Raw genomic sequence first — 21,022 nt, 5'->3', positions numbered from 1 at the left:
GAGTGGCCTGACCAGAAGGTGGTGGATTCACCGTATCTGGAGGTTTTTAAGATGAGACTGGATGTGCCACTTAGTGCCATGATCTGGTAATCAAAGTGGGGTTGGATCAAGGGTTGGACTTGATGGTCTCAGAGGTCTCTTCTAACCCAGCTGATTCTACGATTTTGATAGTTCATGAAGTTGGTCTGATAAAATAGGTTTGTAGGCTATGGGGTACTCAGCCTATTGTGAGAGAACCTTGCTGGGTTTGGTTCTTTCTATACTTTTATTTTTCTTGTTACTCCTGAAAGTGTCCATTGCTTGTATGTCCAGGACATACGTATATCTTACCAACTACAACAGTAACTAATATGGCCAAAAAAATGGCATTTAGAAGACAGGAGTTTCTTGTTCAGGGATGAACATTTCTTTGGAGAGGATGAGTCAGTTGTGCTGTGAGTGGCACCAAAAGTGTGGTGAGGCAGCCTCAGTAGGTGTGAGCTCCCTTCACCTGAGACACTTCATGTGCTCATCTCCAAACTTAAAACCATGTCATCTAAATTATTTTCTATAAGATTTTCTTCAATTTTCTGAGAACTTATTGAAATTACAGTATATAAAAACAAAGAAACAAAATAATTCCAGCCTCCCCCTACAAATAAAGACTCTGTGTGTGTTCTTTAAAAGCACCATTACTGATGTTGTCTGAGGGATGAGTAGCTGCTTAATGGGGATCTTTGCTGAGTCAGTGCTCAGCAAATTGCTCAGCACGGTGAAAGGGGGCACTGTGGTTCTGAGGATTAGAGCATGTGGGCAGGAGCAAGGGCATTTTTTTTAATAAGGTGGCAGCCACTCTGTCAGTGCAGAAGATACTAATGGACTTGTATTTTTGTCCATCATTGGTAGTCCTCTGTGTAGTGTGAAGTAAACTATAGGAACCTAACACAGTGTTTAGTGGCATTTTGGAAAAGGAACTGCTGTTCAAATGAGTGGTCAGGGTTTTTTTTTTTTAAAAGAACATTTCCTTAGCAGACTAACATCATTGCGAGATCATCTCACATAGGAAAAATTTACTGAATCTGCTGTCCCTCATGTCTTGTGGTTATATGAAATCAGCATATCACATCTTCAGGTACTTTTTATAGAGTACTTTTTGGGGAGGAGTTTAATAGGCCAACAGTTCCCCAGCTAACTCCCAGACATTATAGCACAGCCACAACCCATATATTCTCAGGGCCTGTGCTGTATACCTTCTGCAGGCTGCAGGCCTTCCCTTCCTAACCTGAGATCTTAACTAGTTTTTAGATAATGTTTTTTATCTGAAGAAAGAAAATCCCTGTTTGGGTCACTTGTTGGGCTATGTGTGGTTTTCACATCCAGTTATTGCTTGCTATATTGCTTTTCTGCCTTGTGGGAGCTGAGCCAGCTTCCTTTCTGATTCACAGAACTCCTTCCAGCAACAAGATTCTGACTCATTCCTGCTTGGCTTCCAGAGACCGATTTGCTGCTAACTTTAGGCTCTTCATCTTTGCTAGTCAACTTTTAATACCTTGGCATCTTTGGGAAAAAATGGTGCATGGCTTTGTGGGCAGGAGATCCAATTCTGTTAACTTCTGTATCTCTTGGCAAGTGAAGGAAGAGGCAGTAGTTTTCCTTTCATCTTCCAAACTGGCAGTTTCTCATAACTCAATATTCTACCATCATAATCAGTAAAGAATTTACATCCAAATGTACATTAGAATTACCCACTTGTGGGGAAAAGTTTCTCATTATTCCAAACCACTTGCCATCTGCCATGCAGAATGCTAATAGGGATGATTAGTTATTGCATTTGCAGGTTCAGTAGGATAAGGATAATTTAATTTTATGTGGTTTGGTACAGTGTTTTTGCATATTGCTGCCCTTCTGCCCCACCAGAGACCTACAGCCCACCACCACCACAGCCCCTGTGCCTGCAGTGTGTGAGGTGCTAAGGAAGCCAGTTGGATTTGTTTGAAACGGCACTTGGCAGAACACAGTGAAGTATAAGTCAAATTCTTTTAGCATGACCCATTGGTCAAATGGGAAGTGACCACTTGTGTGTGAGGATAACCATGCAGGAGGACAGGAGCATTTGTGATGCACTGGAGCAAGTAAGATGGAAAGCTGAAAACCAGCATTGGGTCAAACAATCTCTTTGCATCAATTTCATTACTGAAATTGAGAAATTTTTGTTGATTTACAAAATTAGAGAAACTGCTAGATTTAAGAAATTTTCCATGTCAATCTGTATGTTTTAGAGTTTGGATATTTTGGGGATTTTTTTCTTTGATGCATAAAATGCAGTTGGGGCAGGCTGTTTTGGCTGAATGCAGTGACACAGCAAGTGGCTGACACTTGGACACTTGTGTTAACTTTTGTTCTCAGTGATAGAATCTAATTACTTCCACAGAAGATTCCAGAACAGCCTCTCTGTGTACCTGTGATTGGAAGGACAGGAGGTATCTGTCCTGGGAAGGACAAGGGTGCAGTGAGTGTATGAACTGCAGTGGGGGATTGGGTGGCAGCTTCAAACAAACTGTCAAAACAGGAATGGGGATTGGGAAGTACTTGAGTGACAAATTTTGTAGGATCACAGAGTCACACAGAAACTTACAGTACTTTAAAATATGCATTTATTAGGCACTTCCATGAACAAGAGACAGAAAAAAAGAATTGGGTGACCTGTTTTTGAAATGCATCTGTCAAGGGGGAGAAAGAGAGAGGGGAAATACTGCAGGTGTGCAGCACTGTGCTGCTGACAGTGTGACAAGGCACATGGGAAGGATTTAGAAAGACAGGAATACAGTGGCTTCAGCTGAAATTTGAAAGTGGTGGTCCTACTCTTGTGAAAATTGTCATGAGGTTTCACCTCTTCTTTTGGTCTGTCTCCTCTTGCTCTAGACAGTGTGTTATTTCTATGGCCCTTCTGTTCCACTCAAAGCAGTGGCAAAGCCTGATGAGCAGCATTTTGAATACTTGAGGCTGACCAGAAATATTTTCTTCCTGATCACATTAGTTTAGCCTCATGAGACATGCAGTTTGTTTACACTGTGCTAGTGATTAGTGATTTTTCTTTTAGTAGGCATTTGGATAATCTATTAAGCTTTTTCCATCTCTTATTTCTCTTGCCAAGCAGCTGCAACATGACTCTTCCCTCTTCCATTCAAGCCACATTATCCAGTTGACATGCAGGATCAGGGAATCCCATAGGTTGTAGTGAGGCCACAGTGTTACTTTGTGATAGTGCAGCATCTTGCAGCCTGTGCTGAAAGTTAGCTTGCCTGGCTGTTTGTTCTGTGTTGATGAGTTTGTTATATGTGAATGAAATGCTTCAATTGTGTTTAATTTTCTGCTGTAAATGTCAAGGATGGAATAGTGAGAGAGAATGAAACCTTTCTATGTGCTGTGTGTTGCTTCTGTCTGGAGTTATTTTTCTGACATGTTAGAGAAGCCATCAGAGCCAACTGCTACCCAGGGGAGGATGCAGTTTTACAGGCCAGTTAACCACTTACTGGGTTTTATATATGTACAGTGCAGCATGGCAGCACACCACATTTATGTGACCAGAGCATCACTGAGTTTAGTCTGGAATGTGTGTAATGGACCCTGGATGTATAAACAAACCTGCGACACATACTAACCAACTAATATGACACGTCTGTGATTCCTTCCCAACATGCACAAACTGCTGCCCTGGGTTGTGCTCACAGTGCTGTCCGTGTGCCTTATTGCTGATCTCTGGGGCTGTCTGCTCTGTAGTGACAGTGGTGACTCATGTGGTTTGCTCAAGCTAGCTCTGACACTGGTCTTAGTCAAATAATGCAGCAGACAACTAAGCCAGTCTTTGGATTTGATAGCCCACAGGAAATTCCAGGTTTCTGCCCCATTTAGATTGCTGTTTGCAGCTGTGTGCTGGAGCCAACCTCTCTTAAGTTGGCTTATATGAGGGATCCTGCATGTCTTTGTTTTTCTGAGCAGAGGTATCAGAGTGTCTAGGCTTAGATACTATCAGTCTCTATCTCAAGTTTTTTCGCAGCCTAAATGGTTTTGCAGAGTAAAATGTGAAAAGATCTTGCTCTTAACTCCATCTGGAATTGCTGTTCTCCCCGGTAAAGCCAAGTGATGGTGTGTTACTCACTGTGGAGTTACTGATGTTGCTTTAGTATAAAGAGCTGCCAAGTCCTAAAGCATTAGAGTTGTATCCCTGCTTGAGTACTCTGATTTTTCAGCTGAGAGAAAGGACCAACAAATACAGAGACATCTTCCAGCTTTCCCTTGCTTTCCAATACTGAGTCCATAATTCTTCCAAAAAGGAAACCTGTCAGCACCAACTAACTAGTAGCCATTGTGTTGTGTTTGAAACCTTCTGTTTGGGGTCTGTATCCTGATATTATGGCCTTAATCGCTTCTTGCAGTGAGTTCAGGTGTTTGTCTTTGGAAGCTGTGTGGCTTCTTGATTAATGGATGGACATTTAGACCAGCACTTTCCCTACTAGCTCAGTGCCTATGATGGAAATTCTCGAAGAACCTTGCTTTAACCTCACAGACGCTTAGGACTTCTTCATGGGCTTTATATCTGTGTAGGAATGAGTTTTCCAAGACAAATGAATGCAGTTATTGACTGAAGCAGCCGTTACCTGCTGCTGTTGAACAGTTAGGAGAGGGTTAAGAACAAAACCTCTTCTGAGCCACTAGATTGGCCCTGACTAAGATGAATGTCTAATTCACTCCCAGCGTCCTTACTGCTGCCAGTAATAAAAAGCTTGCTTCACATATTCACCCCACTGCAGACGTTTCTCTTAAATTAAATATCAAGAGGACATATAATAGCACGATTCCACGCCAAGCCAATATTATCAGATTGATGTCAGCAGTGATAATAGAAGAAGGATAAGTTGATGAGATTTCATTTATTAAATAAAGTAAAGGGAATATGCAGTGATAGAAAGGATTTGGTAACTCTCGGTGTCAAAATGCAGCAAGATTGTGTTCATTCTGTCTTACCTCAAGGGATAACAGAGAGAAGGATGCCCTTTGTTTCATTTTAAGAAAACCTCTCCCTCATTTTCCAGGCAAAGACCTGATTTAAATCCCTCCATGGGAGGGGGAGAGGAAATTCTGAATTTCATAGATTTCATGTGTATGTAGCATTGAACTGTGGTGATGCAAAGGTTTCTTTCCTCTCTGTGATGGGAGAGGCACTGCTAATGAGTTTCATTTCTAGATTTATCTTTTCCTTTTTGTGACCTGTCATCCTTTCTCCTTTCCTCCTCCTTTAAACAGATGAGTGTGTGTCTTATTGGTTTAATCTTTCATCTTCTGTATGTCCTGCATTTATTTATTTCCAAGGTATTATCAGAGCTTGTCTACCATACTTCCCTGTCCACAGATATTGTCCTAACCCCTCCCAGCCCATCCTTTCTCTCTTGCCTTTTTTTCTAGCTGATGTGAATGAGCCTCTTACACCAGTTATAGTGGTTGCAGTCACAACATGTTCTATTTTAGACAGAGGCTAAATGTGCATCTCATTTGGTGGTGGCTTATTATGCTTTAAACTGTGACCCACTTTAGATGAAAGGTTAAAGCATATAAATCTTCTGCTCTGTGTGTGTACAAACAATGAGACATCAACTGCAGTGTGGTAGAATGTCCAGAAGATGAATTGAGAATTTCTAAAGATTACTTAATACCAACAGCCTTAAGCTGGGCTGAGTGTGAAGGGAGATAGTTGACTAAATTCCACATCCTTTGGAAGTCAACATGTCATTGCACTCAACAGAGATGTCTGTAATTGGATGCTGGTGGTTTAATTCCTTTTTCTTGCAGGTATTTACGAGTAAAGCCAGGCACCTGTAAGGTGCAACTGGTGTTTGTGTGTAAGGGCTGCACTTCCCCCAGTGTGGAAATGTTACAAGCTGAAGCTAAAAGACTTCATGTGAGCAGGAGGGTGGCATCCTCTTGAGTCAGACAGGGCAGGAATCATGACTGCTTGGCCAGGAAGAAACCATCTAAAGCAATTGTTTACCAGAGCAGTTCAGATATCCCTTTCCAGTCCAGATGGGTACCAGAACTAGTTTGCTGGACATGGGTATCTTGTGTACTCCCAGTCACTTGCACTGATAATTACCTTAACCAACTTTGCAATTTGTTGATTAGTTTCTCTACATCTGTTTTGAGAAGCTGGTGCAGTTAATGCATAACTGCAATTTGAGGTCTTATTTTGAAGAAGTAAAGGAGAATATTCTTGTTATGATTTTGGGTACATGGTAGCAAATAAATCCTCCCTGTGTTGTGGGAAGTGGTGTGTGTGAATGCTGGTTTGGGTTCTCTCGGGGCAATGCTGGTCCATGCTGATTGATCCCTTGCCTCTGGCAGCTTTAGGCAGCAACACTCTGTGGCTTCTCACTCACCACTGTGTGGCTTGTAAATAGCCCTGTGGGCTGAGCACTGAGAGGTCTCTTAAAGAAGAGGCCACAGACTTTGCAGTACTGTCTGAGCCCACAGATGGGTCCGAACTATATTTATTTGGGACAGTGAAGACTGATGTTGTAGGAAGGACAGTGAAGGAACAGATCTAAAGCAAGGCACAATTCATAGATCTCTCCCTGCTGATAAAGGCAACCCCAAGCGTATTTCTAAATATTTCTGAACTGTTTGTACCATATTATTCAGTTCAGACAGATGCAGAGCAGTTTGTGGTATGCTGTACCTTTTTGTTCTTCTAGGTCTCTGTATGAAAATTGCAAAATGCCCTTCAGTTTAACATCACCAAGTTTAAAAAACCTAATTTTAAAAGTCTTAGCTTTTTCTATGAATTGAGGGATTTGGTGGTATTTCCTGACCTGGTATTGTTTGGTATCGTTTCCACAGTCTCACTGATTTGATTAGAGTGATATTAAAGTTAGTGACAAAGCAAAATGCCAACATTATGAGTTTCTGAAGCTGTCTCTGGGTTCTGTCTCATCCTTAAATTTGAAGGTTTATTCTTTTTTTTTAAGAAATGGATTTTAGAGGCTTTAAAGGTGATTTGCTATATAACATAGAAATTAGAAATGCACACTAACCTCTGGGGACCATGCATGGAATGAGTTTCTTCTAAAAGCTGTAGGATTGGTGAAGAGGTGGGAGTCTGTATAGTATCTTCTGTGGGTTTTGATCCAAATCTCAGTGTTGTAGAATGTGGCTGTCATACTGTTAATGCTAAACTCCTAGTCTGTCCATGAATGTTGGCACTAAGACTGAGGAGTGAGGAAGTATCAATTGGAGCATGTCTCAGCCAAACTATTTTGAGAGAGCAACCAGGTTGCTGATACAGAAAAGACAGAACTTTTTTTGTTCTTTTGGTCCTTCCACTTGCTTTCCAGAGTACCTTACACAGATGTGCATGATTTGGAAACTCGTATCTGAGCTCTCCAAAGGCTTTTAGAAGATCTTGGTTTAAGATATCCTGTTTCTTAGAAATCTGTTCTGTTTGAGAGAATGTGACATGCCCAGGAACAGGTCATGTTTTCTCTCTGCCTCGCAATGAATGAGTGCCTGTAGTTACTGTGGAAATGAATAGATTAATGCCTGCCTGTAGCATCAAATGCTTTGGAAGGAAGAGGTGCATTTGATATTTGGGCACAGATCTCTAAGTATATTGGGGCAGAAAATGTAAGGAATTAAAGGGATTTATGGTTTAGGAGGTGACATCTGAAGATTGCTACACCTAAACATATGTTCTCTTATTCTCTGGTAAAACATACGATAGCAATTGTGCACCAAATTCCTGCAATTTGTGTCTGCCTGTCTGTGCAGCTGATGTCACTGTTGTTACTGTGTTTGTGCCATTGTTGCTGGTATTGTTTTACAGCGACCTTCCCCTTTATTGGTACTGTTGCTGATGATGTGCCATATGTACACATGCACATTAGAGTATAAGAACATCATCCTTAATTGTTCTTGGGTAGCTGTCAATGCCATTTACAGAGTATGAGTACTAATTGCTGCAGAAATACAAAGGAACAGATCTGTGATCTTACTGTTATTCCATGGTTTGTGGTTTTTTTTCCCTAGTCACTAGGAGGATTGCAGTGCTTCCAACCGTGCTGGATTTTTCAAGTGTGTAAATAGATGAGAATTCAATAGATTGAGGTGCCTTATTCAACAAGTCAGTTCAGTTCCTTGTCAGACTGTTACAGATCTAGTACAGGCCCAGCCAGGATTCTTAGTTCTGCCAAAGATTTCCAGTATGAGTTGGGAAAAATCATTGGAACTCTTGGATTTGATTTTTTAGTTTTTGTTTTTCTCCTGACTGTACAGGAGAGATATGTTTTATCTAAGGGTAAAACAGCCTTCTACACCAACTTAAAAAGATCATATTTCATCTTTCTGCTAAGAACGCTGGATTTTTCAGCTGAAATACACTGTTAGTCATTTGACCCACTTTGGTGATTGCTTCTCCCACTGGTTTCTCTATTAGGACTACATGACTCCAGCACAAGATTAGTAGGTGTGTTACTGGTAAAGTGGTAGTGAGTGGGTGAAAACTCCTTCACACGTCTTCCTGTGCTTGTTTTCCCTGCAGGAGGAGGAACACTGATCCTGTCTGTGCAAACCTGCAGTCTGAAATTCTGAAATGCTACCAAGAAAACAAACGTGAAGTGCTCAAATGCTCAGAGCTGGCTAAGGAATATCAGCGCTGTGTTAGTGCAGCTCAGAAGGTAACAAAAGCATCTCTGTTGTACTGGTTGGATTTGCTGTGTTGTTTTGCATGGTGTTTTCTTCTGCAAAGTGTTTTTGAGAGCTGTGGTATCTTTTAGTCAAATCAGTCTTCATAGGAGACAGATTTTCCTTGGGATCCCTTTTCCCACGTTCAGTCCGCATTTCCCAGTCACACTGTGGTATGTCCCAACCTCACTCTCATCAGTGGGTCCTGTTGTACTGAGCTGCCACCAAAACAGTAATGCCAGTGCTCCCAGGTTTCAAAAGTCAGTCACAAGGATTTTTTCCAAGTTTTGCCTTCTTGGGCGCTCCAAAATCCATTTTGCCAATATATGCAACATTTTGAATGGACTTCAAACATCCTCCTGTTATGGGACTTTGCAGTGAAAGATGTTGCTTCCTTTCATTGCTGCATGAGGAAAGGTTCTGTGCTGGGCAAAGCTGCATGCTCCTGAAAACTGTGCAAAAGGCCAGAAGGCCTTATGGCTCTTCCCTCTGAGATGCAGAGTCCTAGTAGGTTCTGTTGATGCCTTAGGACAGTGGCTGCTCAGTACCTTGGAAAAATTTCTGGCTATTGAAACAAGTGAAGGGGAAAAGAAAATGAAGTATTTGGACATTACAGCTAGTATGGTCCTGGGAAAAGTGAAGTGTAGAGGATGCTTGTTCCCATGTGAGAATTCAGTGGGTCAGGTGTCCCTCAAGGGCAGACTTTTCTGTTTTGGTTTGGGTTTTTTTGGAGGGTAGAAAATTCTCCAAAAGATGCTGAGACTGTAATAAGGTGGATTTGGGGAAAAGGATGGTAATAGAAAATCGAGACTTCCCTCATGGGATTACTAAAGCAAAGGGTGGGAGAGAGGTGGATCTTTCATGGAAACAGTCTTTCTGTGTCGCATTAGCATTGTGAGGGGAAGCTGTGTGCCTGATTTAAGTATAACATGAAACAAGCTGCCAGCCGGCTCCCAGAAGAAGCCCGACAGAAGGAGATGGGAAAATTGTCAGGATATATTAGACCAAATGTTGTTGCTAGTCCTAGTGGAATTTTTTTCCTTCCTGTTTACAAAGAAGGTCTTTGTATGTCTGCAAATCAGCAAGGTTAAAGCTGCCAGGGAAAGGGCTTTTCTCTGATATCTTCCATGTCCCCAGCTCCCAAAACATGTGGTTTCTTTTTCTTCCTCAGCTTTAAAGTAAAGTGGTGCCTGTGCTACCGCGGCACAATCCGTGCCCCCAGTTGCTGTGAGCAGAGCATTGGTGCATCTATTGCCAGCCTCCCTTATCCTCCTTGCCTTCTCTAAATCAGGCATGTAGCCTTTTCAGTGGAGTATATCTTTAGCAAATGCATTTACCAATACATCTTTATTGCATGCAGTGCGGGCGGAATGTGATTACCAAAGAAGACAGATTGCATTAAACTTCAGCATATTTGCAAGCTGTGGCTCCAACTCGCCTGAGAAAGGGGCTGGGACGCTGCCAGCCCTGAGCCCCAGCCTGACATTATTAAAGAGTAAATTGGAAGCTAAATGACTGATAACAGCAGAGGGCAGTGAAAGATCCTATTAACTTGGATCTCCTTTGGATTTGTGTGGTGGTGGAGTTTTTGGTAGGTTTTCTGTATAAACCGAAAAATGGGGGTTGTCTTGTTGTTTTTTGCTCCCAGAGCCTTCAGTGAACTTTATAAATTTTGCCCCCACTGTTATTAGGAAACTACCTGGAAGGAGCAGTGCATAGGACATTAATTAGTTGTGGATGATGGCAATGTGGCAGAAAATCTTGCTGTGTTTTAAGAAAGAGTAAGAGAGAGAGACTAAGGAATAGGTAACTCAACCTTGCAGCTACATATAGGCACCAGAGGATCCTGCAAGTACAAATTAAAGTAAAACTTGTGTAAGGCAACATGTCTTCTGTAGTTTCCTTTTGTCCCAGGACAGCTTGAACCTTGACAATTGGCCTCACTGCTCTTACTGACTCCTCTGACTCCTGAGATATATGTAGCGATCACAAGCTGTTGTGTTTTATCATGTAGCATTAAAACTCCCTCCTCCCTTCCCCTTTTTAAGGTGTTATTTTTCTTTAAGTTTAAATTAGCATCTTCTACCAAATGGCTTTGTCTCACGCATTCTTCATTCAGGAAATTCAGGTTGGAGGAATGTGGGAAAGGCCAGAATCTCTTGATTTCTTGGGTGTTTTTTTTACCTTTTTTAAAAAAAAAATCCCACAATTTGTTTTTGAGTCGAGGAGGTTGTAATCAAAGCTGGATGTGTGACTTTAGCTCACTTGCATGCTGGTGATTTGTTCTTCTGCTTTTTACTAAAGATTTTATAAGGCTTGGTGAATATTCTCTAATGAAGCATCTGGTGCTCTGCAAGTTCCTTTTGATGGCTGGTAAAAATGTCTCCAGGGCATGGTATACATTAGACTCAGAGAAAGCAGCTCTAGATTTCTAGACTGAAAATTACAGCTTACAGTGGATGAGAATAATTCTTTGCATCTTCCCCCTTACTGTGTTGGTTTGAGACTTTTCCTTTGGGCACCCATTTCCCTTTGCCTGTTGCTGTGCAAATCTCTGAGCCAGGAGCTGAGATGCACCCTCAGTTATTTCTCTCCCATGAACAAATATGTCAGGTAATCATTAAATAAGTTTTAAAATTTATTTTCAACTTGTTTATTGTACAGCCCCTCTTCAAGGAACAGGTTGCTTTATTGTAGTGCATGGTAGGGATATAGCTGATGTTACCCCGTTTGGATTTTTTCTGGCTGTTGGACCATCTTTTGTGGTTAACAGAGGGAAATAGGCACCCTTTGAGCACTGGCTCTAAAACAGTCATCTGAAACAAGCCAGCTGAACTGCCAGCCATAAATGAGTATTTTTCTCCGCCGCTTGGGAGGTGCATCCAGAGAATGAACTACAACGTTGGTGCCTGTTCTGGGACATTCATGGATATGGGAGCAGGATCCTGCTTTGTTTGTCCGCCTTTGTAGCCAGTGTGCTTTCAACTTGCCCTGCCTAACCTGCTCACAAGCTTTTCCATCTGTTGCATCCTGAATGTTGAGTTTGGTCCCGTCGCTGTTGCCTCACTGCAGCAGCATCAGCCCCCTTAGGCACTTGGTTCCTTTGCTGTATCCTGTGCTTTGCTGATGTGGAAGCTCTCTGACTTAAGAGTGTGTTACTGTGATATCTCCTGTTTAATTTAGGAGTGTTTTATCTTTTCTGGTGGTCTGTTTCCATGGCTCTGCAGAACTTCAGCTACAGCATAAAAATCGCTGGCTTTAAATCTAATAAAAGCTGGGATAATGGGACAGCTGTAGGAGGGGCAGTTCCCATTGTGTCTTTTAAAATTGCCTGTAGTTTATTGACCGCAAGTTTCACCAAGAGCTACTGCTGCCGTTAGATAATGAGAATTGAAAATTGCTGCTGCTGTTTCCCCAAGGTTTTATCTCGTGCCAGTGAGAAGAGGGTGTGGAAGGAAAAGGTAAGTGGGCAGTGGAAATCTGCATAATTTCTTAGTTTGAGTCCAGATGGAGGGGGAAAACAAATGATTTTGTTTTAAAAAGTCTGAGTCCTATTAGTGAATTGCTTCCCTACCCCATACAAATGCACTCACATGCAAGCTTTTTGGAGTGGAGTATTTGTGACCTATTCTGCTTCGCTTGTGTTCTGTTCACACCAACAGGCAAACCTGAATTCATGTTGAATTTTAGTTGGTTAATCTGTTACGTAGTTGGTACTTATATCAGAGAATCTCCACCAGCTACCACTTGGAAAATGAGGTTTCTGGTGATTGTATGTTAATGTGATTTGAGATTTCAAACAGAACCTGCTTCCTGCAACTGTGTGCAGAAAAAAAGTCTGTTAGCAAAGAGCATGTATCCCTCCTTTCCTGGTGTTTCCTTACTGTCTCTAGGTGCCTGTCTTTCACAGAAGGACCAAGGTGAAATTTTTGTGCTCTAGCTCCTGGCCAAACCAAGCTATCAAGAGCTGTGTACTCAGATGTGTATTCCCTTGTCAATAGGAGCTGTATACACTGAGCTGGGAGCCATTCATAATTCTGCACTCTTTCTCCCTCTTCTGTGTCCAGCTTCTCACAAATCTGCTATTCATAACAGACAAAGGTAAACCTGCTTCTGTCAAGGCTTTAGGGCTTGTCTACATAAGGAAATTACAATGCAATAAACTGGTGAGTGAGTTTATGGTGCAGCAACTTCTCTGTATATGAACATTCTGGGTTTGTAATGGAAGGGCAGGGAAAATTCACACGTTTGCTGTGAGTCACTCTGCTATGTGCAAACAAGCCCTTGCAAAACACTGATTGACTGGATTCCAGCAGAGGGAGACTTTTAACATAACCTTGAGTCGTCTGCATTCTGCTTTGCCCTTGACTATAATAAAAAGGAATGTGGTCAATTTATTGCACTTACATTTCCAAGTGATCCTTGTGAGAGCCCAGTTCCCTTTTGGCACTCACAGCAAGGCATTGCAACTCTGCTGGAAGTTTCTCTCTGATCTGTGGGCAGGGACCTAGACTGCTGAGAGCTATCTAGACACTGGTATCTAGACACTGCCAGTCTTGCAGTGTCCCATCCTGGTGGAGCAGTTTTGATCAAGCACTTTGGATCCTGCTGAAGTGTGGCCTGCTGGGAGCTTTTGTTTCTGCAACCTGGATCTCTCTCTGTTTAAAAGAAAGAGCTTTGGGATTCATTGGATGCCATGGGCTGCACTGCAGGTATCCCATCACTCTGGATCATCAGGCTCTTGTTAAAGTGTTGCTTCCATTCTGATTGCAAAGTACTTTATAGATAGGTTATGTATTTTTTTTGGGTAAAAAGGAACAGTCTGTATGTGTGGCTATGGGAAGAAAATTTGGAGCAGGAATGGCAAGGCCTGTATCTTTACTTGAGAAATGGCAGGATTTCTCCTCCCTCTGGGATTCTGCAGAGGTAGATCTTTCCTGTTGAGGTCTCATTGAGGAGATCTATTACACACTGAGCTACTTGAAATGCACTATATCTAACTTGGAAGGCTTTAGGGTTGTTTGAGCTTTCTTGAATTCAGCTTTGTAGATAGATTCAGATAAATCTGTGTATTTCCTGTCTGGAGGATGCTGTGCCCAGCCATCCTTAGCCAAGTACGAGCCTGCCCTGCCTACCTTTTGTCGGTCGGTCCTTGTTCAAAGCAAACGTATCTCTAAAGTGTTGGGGGTTTTTTTGCCTTGTCTGTAAAGGCAATTCTCTCTTTTTAATTTTTTTAAAAATCTTTTTCAACCTTTATTTGTGCAAATGCTGTGGTGATAACACTATTGGAGGGGTTTATGACTCAGTAAATGGCCCCCACAAGGGGGAGAGGCCACAAGCTGCAGGCAGCTGCTGTTTGTTTAGTCATAAACACAGAGGAGAGCAGCAGTGGATTAACTGCACCCAGGCATACCCTGACCTGGTATTTGCAGAGGTGAAAAGGATCCATATTTTGCTTCTCATTATGAAGGATGGAAAAAGTTATTGTTTTGATTTTCAAGGGAGCAGTTCTAGGTTCTGGTGAGTCCTGAGTCTATACACACCACTTCATATCCTTAAGAGTTCACTGGTGAATAAACTGAAAATATAGAGCTGCCTGAAAGGACATAAACTGCCATCTTAATATATGAGGCATGTTCCAGAGTAAAATTCTGGCCTACTTAAAATGGAAATGTCTGCTGCATGTACCTGGTATTTATGAAACTGGAGGCATAAGTTCTTTATTTGCTCTGTATCTCAGCACTTCACAAAACTCTGATGTTCCCCACAGCCTGGTGTGCTGACAGCACTTATTAACCCACATGAAGAAATTCCTCTCTTTGTCTGCTGTCTGCAGTCCCTGTACAGCCCAGACCTCCTGAAGTTTGTCATTTTCGAAGAAGATGAGCAAAAGGAAGTTTAAAACTGTTCCCACTTAGCTGTGCTTTGGGGCTTCTTTTTCCTTAGTCCATACTCTGCATCACCTTTTCCTCTCAGGCACTTGTATGATCTGGAAGAAGGGCTTCTGGCTGCATTTCTCTTCTCATAAACAATGTGTTGTCTAACAGTTCAATGGCCAGTCCCTGTGTATTTATTTTCAGTTTTCTGATTTTTGATTGTTTGGGTTTTTTGACATTATTGCAGTGAGGCTGAATTGCCTTTGGGTCTAATTTCTCACTTGGTGATTCTCATCTCAGATATACTTACAGGTAAAATTAATCTAAATATATATGTTTTACAGATGGTTTTGAAGGCAACATCATTAAAAGAGGGAAGAAGTCAGTATGCCATTACAATATCTGAAATCTAATTATTTGGCATTTTGTTACATCTGAAATGTGGTCTTGCTACAGTTCTTGTTTTAAAACTTTTTTTGCCTGAAAGTGTTTAAAAACAGTCTAAAAAAATCTGTAATGAAAACACTGTAAGAGCTGACTGGTCAGGAATGAGACATCATAGCTGACTTGATGCTCTGATGTGATCTTTGAGTGGGTGTATCTGAAAAGTCTCATTAGAAGTTTGGTGTCAAATTTTCACTCGTTTTTTGTCTCTCTTTTCAGGAATTACTTCTCTTTAGGCTTAATGGGACCCCATGGATCAAACAGGTTTCTCTAGTACTGTCTGTATGGTGTGTTAGGCAATGTTTTCCCCAGAACTGGAGCCCGTATTTGGTCGGGTTTATCTTGCATGGGAAGTAGTGAGTGTTGTGATACATCACGCTGTTTTAATGACAAATTTTTTCACAAAAGATTTGTAGCACTATGTTGGCAAGTGGGAAGTGAAAATTCTTACTCGGATTAATTCCAGCAGACTGATGACCAAGCAGTCTTAGACACAAAGAAGTTTATTTCCAATTTTGAAACTATGTGTTTTGCTGCTGAAGTTAGATTGAAACAGATCCACAAAAATTGCTGTCGGTAGCAACTGCTGGTTAGAAGCACAAGGTCAGTGGTCAAGTGCTTTCAGACTCTCAGGAAGTTCCAGAGTAGCCCTGACTTCCATAACTTCCATGCTAATGTTAGATCCATCCTCTGACAACTTGGCTATAACTTGGGAAATTATATCGGTGGTGTCAAAGTCTTCATGACAAACTGGGGAAACCAAAGATTTATTACGCTCCTTGTTGGTTGTAGTCTGCACAGGGTGGTTCCTGCTATGTGCAGTTTGCAGTCTCCATGTGCCATCCGTCAGGTATTTTTGTAGCAGGTCTTGGGCCTGAATAACTTAAGAACTGGTAGAATTTAAAGCCTTCACTACTCAGCCCAATATGTCTGCGTAGGCAACACGTGCAGGGCTTGTCCTGGTTGCAGTGGTCCCAATCTGGTGGAAGAGTTGCTCCCAGGCAGGCAAGACTGCTCTAACTAGCCCTTCTTTGCAGTGCACATGACAACTTGGGAGGTTACTGAAGGATGGATGAGCCAATCCAATTCTCGTCAGAGCTATGGCAAGCTGGAGGAGGTCGCTTGCAGAAGTCGCCCTGATGCTGCTTGCTGGGGTTTGTTCTCTCCACAGAGCCTCCCTGTCCAAGGCTGTGGAGAATTCATCTGTTACAAAATCCAAACTTCCAGGGAAGGTTTCTTTCTGCATCATGCCTGCAGTAATTGCTAGTGATTGTCACCCCCCTGTGACACTGTCTGTCTGCCCAACAGGCCTCCTTGTCTGGAGATATTTCCTGGTATGTGTGTGATGCTTCCAAAGCAATTTAAAGCTTTTGGTCCTAGTTAGACCTTTGCAAGCCAGTTGAAGAAACCTTCCTGGACGTCAGTGCTTCAAATATAGGAACAAGGCATGCTGAAGACAGCATGTTACAGTGGTCTGGATACGGTGCTAGAGTTAACTCTGTTGCTTATACTTTGATCTGTTGGCAAGAAACTTTCTTTTGGTTATAACATCTTTTTTGGTTAGAGACCTTTGTTGGGGGCCTTTAAGAGCTGGTGAAAGGTACTTATAGGCCTCAAGGATGCTGTCCAGAAAGCCAACACTTATTATAATTAAAGTCTTATACCTTTGTAATGCAAAGGAAGCAGGTAGTGAAGCTTTGGGTTAGAATGGTGCTGCAATGCCTGGTGTTTCTTGTTTCTGAAGCTGGAGAAGCACTGCTGTACTGTGTTGAGCCTGAGTGTACATGCAGAAATGCAGACAAAATTATTTTGACAATGTGTTCACTCTTTGTCCCTGTTGAGTGCCTGTTTGTCCTGTATAAATGGATTTCAGGATCAGCCAACCTCCAGCTCTGAATTAGTCTAATAAGGCATGGTAGGTACAGTTTAAAGGTCATTTTGCAAGCAGCTGGCTCCCTGCATATATTAGGGGGAACAGTTTTTTAAATAATGATATTGGAAAGCTCTTGATTTAACTTCTCAAGTACCTGTCTGCTATAAAATTTCGGCTCTTCTGCCTCTGTCCTTCAAGTGCTCTGCTTGCCCTCTGCCTGCTCATCTCTGTCATTTCTGATTGCCTCTGCCCACCTGCCTCTGCATTAACTCCCAGTCAGTTTACCAGTCCATGTTTGCTGCCCACAAGGACTGGGTTTATTTTATGAGGAGCTTATCTGTTGGATTACTTCTCTGAGCTGTGGAACAGAAAGCTAAGGGTTCCTTGGTTTGGGTTGTTAGTAAAGCATTATTACACTTTCTTTTATTGGAGGGCTGGGAGCTCTGAGCAATCACTGCTACATTGGCAGCATTTTTGTGTCCTTTCAGATACCTGGTTCCCTTCTCAGGATGAATTTAACATTGGTGAAAGAAGATCATGAGTTTTTTGGGTTTTTTCTTAAGTCCTGAACAGACTGAAGCATGCACAGTGATTATTCCAGTTTCCTCTCTGTGGAGTGTGTGCTTCAATCCTGACCTGATCTAAGTATTTCACATGGAAATGGAGAATGTTTTTCTTCGTTTTCTTTTTCCCTGGATTCCTCCTTGAGTTTGCCAGGGTGATTTCAAATAATCCAGTGATTTGTATGTTGTGGACACTCTTAAAAACTGAAAGGAGCATTCCACATATCCAGGTCATGGAAGCCTTTGGTGGAAGGCAGTGTCCTTCTGCCACATGTGAGATGATACCTTCCCACTACAGTTATTCCACCTATACAGACTTCTGGATCTTCTTTCTGATTGTTGGGAAGCTTCATTCACAACATATATCCTCAGGAAATCAAATAACTGGACAAAAAAGAAGCTGAAAATTTGGGGAGACAACAGCAGCTACAACATTTATTCCTCTTGCACTTAGAGCAAAGTGCTGTGAACCTTGGACATTCGTCTTATTTTCTGAAGGATATTTCCTACTCATGACCTGCAGTTCTAAGTTTATTTCTTCTTTGGTACTGTGCAATGCCCCAGCCCAGCTATTTAAACAGTTCAGATTCTGTCTAGGACACTTTTTTGTTGCTGAGGTTTGTCTGTGTAGTCCTTGCCTGCCTATTGGGGAAATAGATAAGTGATACGGGACTGAAATGATTTGTGGGTTCTGTATGGCTGCCTGTAAGAGCTCAGACAACCAGTGCCCACCTATGTTATGGGTCCCTGCTCAGCTGCTGTTTACAAAACACACAAGAATCTCTTCACTGATAGGTCTGTAAACCTTGGGATTAAGGCTTGAAACTGTGGTCGACAAAGTGTTTATAGACATTCTTCAGGATCAGAGGGAGGTCCAGAAGAAAAGTATAAACACATCGTTGCAGTGTAAATGTCAGGAAGAACTGTGCAATTTAGAGCAATATATTGGCGTAAGTTTCCAGAAGTTTTTAAGTATCAAAGAATTGAGGTTTTAATCTTCTGGCAGCAGAGCAGATTCAATTATGTACTTGATAACTTTATGAAATAAGTTCTTTGACAGAATAGGAGAGTTTCTAGTTATCGATGTGATATGGAGACTTGTTAATCTCTCCAAGGGAGATGAAAAGGAGACAATTATTGTTTGTTTGTCCATCTCAATGCCATCCTAATTCCGTGTTTGAGCACTTCTGCTGATTCTTTTTCATGGGTGGAAGAAGGAAGGAAATGTATCATTCTTTTGAGGCACTTACTGCAGCTAAATACAGTGTGCTGATAAGTTATATGGATACATTTACTGACCCTCCAGGCTCTCTGACACTGTATTCTCATGGATTGAGGTGTACATGAGTTGATGAGTTTGAACACAAGAGTTACAGTGGAAAGCTCTTGTCTTCAGTAGTGCTGAAAGTGGCCTCCTTAGGATTATCATCATTTAATAAGCTCTGTAGTATTTCTGAGCCCTATGTTGTTGTCAATACTCTTTAACTTCTGTGGCACATCAAGGTTGTATTTTGTCTCTTAGTATGAAGCCTAAGTGTGTTCATGAGTATTCTGAGGCTCAGGAAATCTTCTCAAACCTTGTAAAAGTAGACAGCCACTGGAAAATGTATTGAATGCTGTGATCTAGGTAGGATTCTTCTCAGCTGTGTGTACCTTGAGCTGACATGACAGAGGTGCTGTGGTAGAGCTGAAGTGCACTAGAGAAATTTTTGTGGGCAGCTTGTATGGCACCATTGACCACCTTATTGTTCTGCAAAAGCCAATCTGAAAACTTGTGTACGGACTCCAGACTGACCTCTCTGGAGCAGAAGCAGGTTCATTGCTGAGGATAGACCAGGTGTGATGTTCTAATGAATTTTCCTCTTTCCAGCTTTTAGCAAATGTCTTTAGGCATGTGGGCTGGCACTTAGTTTAAGAAGAACAAGCATTTTGGATGCTGTTAAATATGAAAGTCATGCTTTGTTCTTGCTGGGATGGATGAGGGGGCTTATGTGCACACAAAGCTGTGAAGTGAGCTTGAAACAACAGAATGCTCTGAAGTTCCTTGTTTAATCCAGTATCAAATGTGTGCCAGCTGGGAGATGAGCAAGAGAGAGCCTTGGCTGTGTGAGACAGTTCCTCCTTAGTGCATCCTTATTTTGCTGAACCTTGACACTTGGTGCAGTAGAGCCCCATAAAATGCAGGAAAGTATCTCCAATCAGGTAGGTGTATTAGCAGGTTTCCTGCACTGATGGATTAGAGCCAGGCTGTGTTCAGTAAATGTGGATAAATAATAAAATGTGAGATTGTGTGCAGTGATCCCATCTCTCCTTTCTCCAACTGCTGCCTCCTGTCTGTTTGCTGGGAACCTTGGCACAGGCAAAAGGCTTTGCTTGAGAGAACAGGGTATGCACTATTTTCTGACACAGCCAAAGGTGGCTGACACAAAGCCAAGAAGAGCTTCTCTCTGAGGAACTGAAATGTCAACAGAGATGTTGCACTGCCTTACAGGGCCCTGACTTGCTTTGTGTAAAAACTGAACAGATGTTGGTAGGTCAGGAGCTTTGCCATATACAGAGCAGACCCTGGAGAGCAGGGCAGAGCCTGCCCAGGTGTTAAGAGTAACGCTGTTCTGAGTTCAATATGCCAGCACTTCCCCTGAATGTACAGCTCCCTCCAGCCTGGGTCTGGAGCTTTACTGTGATTAAGGAAACGGGACTTGTGTAACCACATTGTGCGTCCGTGAGCCTGGTTTCTGTCCCGTTCTCTGCTCACTCTGAACCCACTGGTGAGTTGCAGTGATCTTCCTCAGAAGGCACAAAGGCTCTGAAGTAATAAGTTCCTGTATACCTTGTGAAAGCAGGCAATTAGGTGGAGGGAAGGAACCTCAGTGGTGCTCATGCAGGGGGGAATGATATTGACTCATTCTTTATTAGACGTGAGTTTGGCCACAGAGGAACTTAACTTTGAGACATGAATTTGGAGGAATCCAAGTGACTTCATTTCTGCTACTCATGAAATGGGCCTGTTTCCCCTTGAAGACTCTGGCTTGTCTGAATGTTTGAGGGGCTGACTTCCAGCTTCCTTGGAGAGACTCGACAAGGATGGCACTGCAGCAACTGAGAAGAAAGCAGTCTTGTTTTCAGGAATTGTCCTTTGGAATATGCCTTCTCTGTCCGACTATTGATTTCCTCCTTTGCTTTTGAGAAATGGAAACAAACCCCTTGTTGCAAGAGAGGGCTACAGAAAGCTTTCAGAAGTTTATAGCTTGATCCTTTAATGCCTGTTCTTGTATTTTAGGATGAAATAAAAGATACAGTATTAGGTGTGAACAACCTGGAAAAACAAAAGAGCTCATGGATTTAAGGTAGCCAGTGGTCTTGCTTCCTGAACCTCATTTTGTATTGTTCAGACAACTGTTTCATGCTTGGAAAGTTTGAGCTCTGGGGACCAGAGCAATTGCTGATCCTTGCTGGCCTCAGCGCCTTCTCCTGCTGATCAGCAGGTAGTTGTCAGCTCCTCAGTAGCTTGTGTTTGCTGTTATGTGTTGAGGCAGGACAGTGTTTGAAATGAGGGA

General features: G+C 42.2%; 1 protein-coding gene across 2 annotated transcripts in view; it reads left to right on the top strand.

The window, feature by feature from the left end:
- Positions 1-21,022, top strand: part of CHCHD6 (coiled-coil-helix-coiled-coil-helix domain containing 6) — a 109,962-nt gene that overhangs the window by 64,011 nt on the left and 24,929 nt on the right. For both annotated transcript variants that reach the window (XM_071549710.1, XM_071549709.1), the window contains one exon: positions 8,567-8,702. In XM_071549710.1, the coding sequence (XP_071405811.1) occupies positions 8,567-8,702 (136 nt within the window). The remainder of the gene's footprint in view (positions 1-8,566; positions 8,703-21,022) is intronic.

Source organism: Pithys albifrons, chromosome 3, assembly GCF_047495875.1.
Source record: "Pithys albifrons albifrons isolate INPA30051 chromosome 3, PitAlb_v1, whole genome shotgun sequence".
NCBI lineage: Eukaryota > Metazoa > Chordata > Aves > Passeriformes > Thamnophilidae > Pithys > Pithys albifrons.
The sequence above is the reverse complement of the archived record's forward strand: the minus strand, read 5'-3'. Positions and strand labels throughout refer to the sequence as shown.